This window comes from Pungitius pungitius, chromosome 16, assembly GCF_949316345.1.
Source record: "Pungitius pungitius chromosome 16, fPunPun2.1, whole genome shotgun sequence".
Classification (NCBI taxonomy): domain Eukaryota; kingdom Metazoa; phylum Chordata; class Actinopteri; order Perciformes; family Gasterosteidae; genus Pungitius; species Pungitius pungitius.
The window spans coordinates 16,656,590-16,665,670 of record NC_084915.1 but is presented as its reverse complement, the minus strand read 5'-3'; the positions used below and the strand labels follow the sequence as shown (position 1 = coordinate 16,665,670).

Genomic DNA, 9,081 nt, shown 5'->3' with positions numbered 1-9,081 from the left:
AAATAAAGCGAATGAACCCTTTAAGTGGTCGTTTTAGGCCACTTTACGTCTGTGAGGTCGCTGTCCGGACCGACGACATCCACTCAAGAGTTATAGATCTTATTCACCCTTTCAATGAACCTCGAGATGCACTCAGGGGTTGTTTCCAGCGGCCGTATATCAAGCCTAACAACGTGGAGATCCTCCTCACAGGAGGCCTGGGCCGTGAGCTTGAGTCCCAGTGCTGCCCACCGGTGGAGGAGGAGGTCAGTGTAACGGAACCCACCTGAACGTGGCACATTTACATTTATTGCAGTGGCGTTTAGTGGCAAATAATAAATTATTATATATATATATATATATATAATAATAAATTATTATATATATATATATATATATATATATATGAAGTGAAAGTTAGACGACTGTGGTCCCTTTTATCACTTGATTTATGGTTCAGTCCATAAAACACCAGAAAATTGCACAACAAACTCTTCCTGGGTCTAAATATCGAAACTGTCAAATGTCTTGTTGGCCCTAATGAGACTGTCGCATGGCGGCGAGTCAACAACACGTGACGTGACGCCTGGGCGGGCTGCCGAGGAGGAGACGCCGCCGCGCGCCGAGTTCGCGGCGCGGCCCAGCCCTCCGCTATCTGAATGACAAGGTTCAGCAATCAAAGAATTTGTTGACCCTGCCTCCCCCTCGCTCACCTCTCATCCGCTGCTACAGCCCCCCCCAACCCCCCCTCCATCCCTCTCCTCTCTCATCTGTCACAGCACAAGCAACCATGAACACACCTTTGTATTGTTTTCATGCATCTTCTCTTGCGGCATCACCTACAAATGATGTGAATATTTGCTTTGTGACGATGTCAAAGGCCTCTGTGCCCCCCCCACACCCCCCCGCCCCCCCACACAGGGACCTTTCAGAGCACAAAAAGTCTCCACTGACTGAACCCAGAGATGAAATCATTTTAGGTTGTCTTAAAGACACAAAAACTAAAGTAAACTACTACTCCCCTACCTGCACACACACACACACACACACACACGGAGGGATCAGATAATTCTTGCCCTGCATGCCCTTTTGCCCCCGGCCCTCTGCCTCCCCTGCGCGCACACACACACACACACACACACGCTGCAACATCGCCGACCTCCACCTATCCGTCTCCCGCTATCAGCTGCTCCCTGCTGCCGTTGTTTTGGGAGGTCAGAGCTGTTTGTTTGCTCGGGAGGCCTCGGGCGTCTGATAGCGCGCGTCGGACCACGCCTCCCCGCCTCATGTCAGCCCCGGGCCGCTATCAGCCGCCTCCCCCCCCCCCCCGGGCCTTGTATTTCTAAAAGGAACACTTCCCCCTGGAAATTATGGACAGATAGACGGCGTCTCCATCCGTCACTGGGTGGAGACCTCGGGACAGACAGGGTGACGGGCTGATTGCACGTACGCCAGGTTCAAATCCATCGCGTGACCCCCTGAAGTGCATCCTTTTCCCTTTTCAACAATCTCACTGTGGATTATTTCTGAGAGGTGCAGGTTTAAGATGATTTACTTGAGAATTGAGTCCAAAATGTGTGCTGAAAAAAACAGTAGGCTACAAACACTGAACCTGAGTCCCTCCCTCCAAGTGACTTTGTGAGGCTTTGTTTCCTTTCACTTTGAGATACAACCGTTGGGTTTCACTTATGTTCACGCAACGTTTTTGATGCGTTTTCTCCAATAACTTCCACAAAGTCACGTCATTCTTCTCGTTGCGCGCATTGTCTTTTCAAAATAACCGTCCGTCATCACAGGACGCGATTGTGTTTGGTTTACTGAGGTTGTGGCTTGGGTTTGATATGGAAGCGTTTGGTTTTACCCCCTCTACCCCCGTCTCCTCCAGACTGAGCTACCCGTCCACACGACGAATGGCAGTCATCGCTAAGTTTGCAACTGGAGATGCTGCCACGTTAGCAGTCAGTTGCTGGATTAATAATCAGACTTATGTATGACGTGGGAATAGCAAAACAATTGAAAAGGCTCATTTGTTCAAAATGTCCAAGCAATAAGTAAAAGGACACTAATCCCATTTGGGCCTGTCAGAAACGCCCTGGCTGCAAGTGAAGCCGTCCTTGTGACCACGTGTTAAAAAACAGAAAGAAAACCTGATAAAATTACTCCCCCCCCAACACTGGATCAAGCCCAGCGGGGGGTGTCAACCACCTGATTAAGCAACAAGGAGGTAATGAGAGAAGCTGGGGAGAAAGAGTGTGAGCGAGGGGGGGGGGGGGGGGGGTTTAGGTGGGATAAGTAAGGTACACGTGTGTGCGCGGGGGATGTCGCAGGGTGTGCGGGGTTAAAGTCACAGATTTTAAATCAGTTCTTTGGCCTTTAACGGGCGCAACAGAAGCCCACTATGAGCGAGCAGAACAAAGGAGGGCGGCAGCGGCCTCGAACCAATTAACATTCCTGCGGGCTTTATGAGCCGCCTGGCCCCGCCCCTTCACTCACACCTCATAAAAGTCACAAACATCAATTCTTGCAAACTATAACTGTCATTATAATCCTATTAAAAACAACCCACTACAGTGAACACCGGGCCCGAGTGTGCCAGCCGAAAGGGGGGGGGGGGGAGGACGCAAGCTGGACTAATGGGAACGTTTTTATTGGGAGTAATTTGACAGAATATGACATGATAGCGACTTCACGTAGCGAACCGAACACCAAAGGAGCTCAAACCTCTGATCCATTATCCTCTCTGCAAAACATTTAGCGGAAAGATAGCATTTAAAAGCACCAAAAACCAGTGAATTAAAATGCATCGACATTTTTTGATTTCATATGCAAATGCAATATTTGTTCTGACAAAAATATCCGTCTCTTTGGTTAATGTTCAACTTTTTGTTTCCGGCAACTTTATAACTTTGTCTATATTTCTGTTTGGTGGCTGAAACTCTTAACTCTTAAGTTTAAAATCAAGCCAAATAGGCAAAAAAATATACATATTTTAGAGTCAGAAAATCATTCTGTGATTGCAAATCATAATATTAGCATTCCACCAAGCAGCTGAGGCTCGGCAACGCTGGATCAAAACCTGAAATGGATGAAAATAAAACCTCTCATGGTAGGTAGAAATTATAAGAAAAAAATAGTAAATCAACATTTTAAAATACACAATTATTAAATTCAAAATATTGACTTAGAAAGTTATATATTTTCTGCAATGGCAAAGGTAAAATAAACTTCTTTCATTGAGTCTAGGATTTAGCCATCGTACAGAGGGGGGTGGGGGGCAAATTCACAGAAACACCTTATGAATGTAATCTAACAGCCCCGCAGAGAAGTCGTATCCTGTTGTTTTTGGTTGGGTTCAACTCTCAACTAATGATCGACGAGTTGGACAAAATAATGATGGCCTCGAAACAATAAAAATGCGGAAGTGAATTAACCGGCACGGATTTGTTGACAGGAAATGAGTAACTTATAGCTGACGTGTCACTAATTGCAGATAAAACAAGTAACAAACAAATATGCATCGATTATTCGTTCACAACTGGAAATTGTGCGAGTCCCACTTCCTCTCCATTTAGAAACTGCACTAAATCAGAATCCACGCGGGGCTGCTCAGTGCCACTTGGGAGGGAGTGTCACCTTGAAGGAAGCGAGGGTCTTCTCTCTCTCCCCCCATTGCCACGAAGTGACCTTTTACAAAAGAGCGAGCAGCTGAAAGAGGACACGCGCGTGGGCCTCAAACGCACCGCGTGCAGGAAAAGCGTCATTCACTAAAAGGTGTTTTGCGTCATGTCGTCCTCGTGCCTGATTTAAAAAGAGGACCAGAGGGGGGGGGGGGCGGACATGTGGCTCAAAATGCTGCACGTCAGGGCCGGAAACGCTGTGACCGCGCACGGCCTCATCGAGAGATGTGGCGCCCTCTTCCGGCAGAGTGAGGCATTACATCAGTACTAGACGTGAACGGTTATATGGGTTTATTTTAATTTCATACATTTCAATTAACAAATGTACCTTTCAGAACTTGCTGACTACAAAACAGCTGCTAATCAATAAACGCTTTTCCTAAAAGTAACAGTTTTATTCTCAGTTGGAAAGACAAGGGAAGGACGTAATAGCAGATGCTGGGAGGTATTTAGGATAACCATCAGATAGTTACTGTCAACACATTTTGGCACATGTATTGTTCACTCTCTTTTAGCTTTGGTTGACCATTATTCTCCCCCAAAGGTCTTCAGTCCAGAGTTATGAAAAGTTACAGTCAAAGCAGGTGGCAGTGTATTCGATTAAGCGGCAGCCCTGGTTGCGATGTGCCGACAGGAGACAGGCTATGTGGCCTTTGAGCTGATCAGCACAATGGGGATTTTTCTTCTCTTCATCTCTCTGGACATCTGACACCAGCTGCAGGGAACACAGAAGGTGGAGTACACGCAGTCCTTGCACATGGTGTCCTGCAGGAAGAATACAAAAAACAAGTTCAGCACTTAGTCAACTGGCCAAAACTATGAGGGCAATTTAAAGGATTAACAGATTCTTTCAAACTCAGCATCACTCATCATCACATTGTACATACTGCAGTCCTTGTGCATTGCAAATACGGAAGCTTCACTGACAAATTCTATGATATTTTTTATTGTAGTGAAGCATTTTTTTCTTTGTAAACCTTAAAAGTGGGGGAGGGCCCTGTAGCACTCCAGTAAGGGAGCCCATTTATTCAATATGAGCATTAATTTTAATCATTCTGTGGGTCCCATTGGCTGACCTTGATGCCGTAGCGCTCCCGCATGGAGACCCTCATGGACATGGTGACGGGAGAGATGATGCCGCCAAAGTAGTCCAGCAGGGGGAGACAGAGGCACTGCCCGTATTTCTTGCTGATCGAACAGGCGAAGCAGGGAAGGCACCAGAAGGCGAAACAACCTGAAGCAGCAGAGACATGAGCAGAGAGGTGATGAATGAAAATCAGGTGAATGAGGAAGCGAAACGGATCAGCTGATGAGTCACAGAGCGACTGAATGACTTCTGTCATTAGTTACACATTTATCGGTAAGCAGCTCAAAGCGACATGTTCACGCAGATACGATCTAAGTGAAACTCTAGGAATGTTCTTGAGTTTGATCAAAGATATCAGCAAAAGAAGAACAAGTATATGAGCTATAAAGTATTGTAAATCATTAAAGAAAAATAGAAAAAAGTATATAAGATTAGATGAAACGTGTATTAGTGATACTGTCTGTATAGACAAAAAGTATAATATATATATATATAGCATCAGCGGGATCATAAAACTTACACTCTGGCACATCTTGAGTGCAGTCACATATATCGGACCCCCACTCATCAGAGTCTTGAATAATCATCGTAGGCTGAGGCTGCCTGATTACCATCTTGGACGTCATCGCTGCTTCTAAAAAGGAGGAAACCAGCGTTTAGTTTACTGATGTCGATTCTATAAACAACAAAGCAAAGTGGAAATTCACAACGTCACTGAAAACAACAGATGAGGAAGTAAATATGAACCTTGCTTTTACAGATTTATAGGTTCTGTCCAGGAGGACGTTGTAGTCGTAGAAGGAGATGCTCAGTGATAGGATAACTCAGTGAGGATAACTCTTGAAATAAAATGCTAAACTCGGGACACAGTGTTGATTTTTTTGTGTTTTGTCGCCGTTTCCCATAGAGCCGCTGACTTTATATGAAGAGCAACGTAGTTTGAGCCTCCCCTCCTAGTGTGGCATAACACAAGACCCCACCTAGTTAGTGTGGACTAACACAAGACCCTACCTAGTGTGAACTAACACAAGACCCCTCCTAGTGTGGCCTAACACAAGACCCTACCTAGTGTGGACTAACACAAGACCCTACCTAGTGTGGACTAACACAAGACCCCACCTAGTGTGAACTAACACAAGACCCCTCCTAGTGTGGACTAACACAAGACCCTACCTAGTGTGGACTAACACAAGACCCCACCTAGTGTGAACTAACACAAGACCCCTCCTAGTGTGAACTAACACAAGATCCCTCCTAGTGTGGCCTAACACAAGACCCTACCTAGTGTGGACTAACACAAGACCCCACCTAGTGTGAACTAACACAAGACCCCTCCTAGTGTTGCCTAACACAAGACCCTACCTAGTGTGGACTAACACAAGACCTTACCTAGTGTGGCCTAACACAAGACCCTACCTAGTGTGGCCTAACACAAGACCTTACCTAGTGTGGCCTAACACAAGACCCCTCCTAGTGTGGACTAACACAAGACCCTCCTAGTGTGGCCTAACACAAGACCCTACTTAGTGTGGCCTAACACAAGACCCTACTTAGTGTGGCCTAACACAAGACCCCTCCTAGTGTGGACTAACACAAGACCCTCCTAGTGTGGCCTAACACAAGACCCTACTTAGTGTGGCCTAACACAAGACCCTACTTAGTGTGGCCTAACACAAGACTTCTCCTAGTGTAGCCTAACACAAGACCCCTCCTAGTGTGGCCGAACACAAGACCCAACCTAGTGTGGCCTAACACAAGACCCCTCCTAGTGTGGCCTAACACAAGACCCCTCCTAGTGTGGCCGAACACCAGACCCCACCTAGTGTGGCTGAACACAAGACCCTCCGCTGAGTGCTAATTTGAAAAAGTACGACATAAAATCACTACATACAATCTCAGAAGACACGAATACGGACCGGGCAGTCCTGCGGTGTGATGGAGGTCCGGTCCTATCAAGGCCTGGTTAACGCCTTACCTGGTTTGTGCGATGGGAGAGCTCCGAGTCTGACGTCCTGTCACAGCTGGGTCGTGCGCCGGAGTGCCGTCTTCCCCGCGCCCGCTCCCAAAAAATACCTGCAGACAACAGAAGCCCGTGAGAACAAACCGGACAGACCGGTCCGTCCTGCGTTCCTGCAACTTTTGTATTATTTATTTAAACAAGCGGCGGGCGGGGCCCTGACATCAGCCTGCCTCCCACGACAGTGATTACAGGAGGTCAACCTGCAAATCAAGGATAACAATCTGTTAGAATACGATTACACAATGCGCATTGATGTCAGGCAGGAGACCGTTTCACACCTTCATCAACGCGTGCTCTCTGACTGGGTACATTTCCTGCTCATAATTGGTCCGAAGAGGCGTTCTTTCAATCAAATTAAAAATAATTGCTTGATTACGAAGCTTCTCCGAATAAATGGAGGCCCTAGGTAGTTTCCGATCAGCATCTGACCCCAGCAGGAAGAAGATGAGTCCCACACTTCGCAGGAAGGAAACATCGTCACCATTCAGTTTGCTGGGTTTTGATGGCTTGTATATTGGTATCGGTGGAGTTGCCACCTCGGGTTATGGAATGTTTACATAATCCCAGAGTCACAGCTGACATTTTGGCTACTACTATTATATATTACTCATCGTAAAGTGATTCATTCTCGGGTTTTCTATGCTCCATCTTTAGTTTAGACAGACATTTCTTGGTCCTACTTGCCCAGGGACCGATCCTAATAGATACCATACACTAGAATAATTATGACAAACTACTTGTATTGTGTCTAAACATAAATCTTCATGAAACATGGAGTTGGCGAGCAGCTATTTCTTCATTATGTGGAAGTCACCACCTGTCGCTTTTGGACCAAATGGTTGCCTGTTTGTTTTTCCTCTACAAAGAGGGGGCGGGAATAAAAGTTAAAACAAAAATTTAAAGAATGAAACCTTTCCCAAATGTGAATAGTTACCATGAAAAAAAAACTGCAGACGTCATGGAAATGATGTCATGTGGAGGCAGTACGATCTGTGAGATTATTCCTTCTAGGAAATGAGGCAAAGGTCGACATCTGATTTGACATTCAGGAGTCATGGAACAAAAACTCTTTGAAAACACACACAACGCCCTACCCGGCATTCTTGTTCCGATGACAAAGAGAGCCGCGTGCCTCGGAGGAAGTCAAGGGTCACCTGGTTGTGGCGCTGTGTCTCTAAACCAATCAATTGTGGTGCTGTCAAACCTTTTGAGGGGTTCTCTTTGTTGTTGCTGTCAGGGTTCATTTCAGCGGATGCGACCCCTCCTCCACCTGAGGAACCTCCAGCAGCTATCAGGCCTCTTCACTCGGCCATCGGTTTTCATCATCTCCCTTCTTCACTACCACTAGTGGTTGGAATCCAGGACGGGGGGGGGGGGGGGGGGGGGGGGGGGCGGACTCTGCATCACGGCCCAATGATTAGCCCGGTTCAGGATGGAGTCCAATCGCCAACGATTGTGCACTATTTCGATGTTGTACATGTGTAATAAATGTTGGTCAATTCAGAGTCTCTCTTGATTGAAACAACTTTGTCCAGTGGTGTAGCATTAAAGCACTTTTATCTAGATAGATATTTCACATCATGCTTTGATAAAAAAAAAAAGCTCAACGAGCTTCAAGCAGGAACCCGACTCCTGTTTGTTGGATACCTCGATTTAAAAGGGAAGCCTAAACCATCAAATAAAAAAAATAAACCAATCAAAATGCTTAAACCCCAGTGTGATTAACCCTCTATCTCGGTGTATGACCCGCACGCACCTGCCAGGGCGGTTCTTCTTATCTCTGTGTGCGTGCTGCTGATTCAAACCACAACCTCCCGATTGGACGACTTGGCGTCAGCATCGAGAACCGATGCCATCTTGGCTCCGGAATGTTTACGTGATGCGACAACATTCTGATCTGCATCCAGAAACGTACGCGTGTAACTGGTCCCCCCCCCCTTCCCCCCCCCCCCAGACTGGGTTGAGGTGGAGGTCGAGCACACGGGGTTCAAAGAGGCCTTCGATGTGGAAATCGAAACAACACACCGCCGATGACTTCCCCCCCCGAGCCAGCTGGCTGATACACTTTTTTTTTTGGTGATAAGAGTTTGTACTCAGCAGCTTCCTCCCCCCCCCACCCCCCCGTCACCTTTCACCGAGAACGACAGAGTGAGCGGACACGATTCCAGTTCCATCAGTACCTGTTTTATTTTATTTAGGAAGCTCTATTGATAACAGAATGATGAAACCGCTCACGGGAGACAGAACACTAAGGTTGTATTTGGGGTTTCTGACCTATGAGGACGGTCATTATTTTATAAAAAAAACACCTTGCAACA

At 46.5% G+C, this 9,081-nt stretch overlaps 1 protein-coding gene across 1 annotated transcript; it reads right to left on the bottom strand.

The window, feature by feature from the left end:
- Window positions 1-3,907: 3,907 nt before the first annotated feature.
- Window positions 3,908-6,846, bottom strand: ponzr2 (plac8 onzin related protein 2). Its single transcript, XM_037467633.2, has 4 exons — window positions 6,719-6,846; window positions 5,264-5,377; window positions 4,733-4,890; window positions 3,908-4,421 (listed from the first exon to the last, which is right to left on the bottom strand). Exons 2-4 carry the CDS (start codon window positions 5,367-5,369, stop codon window positions 4,299-4,301), a joined length of 387 nt encoding a protein of 128 aa, XP_037323530.2. The 5' UTR covers window positions 5,370-5,377; window positions 6,719-6,846; the 3' UTR covers window positions 3,908-4,298.
- Between the last annotated feature and the right edge of the window lie 2,235 nt (window positions 6,847-9,081).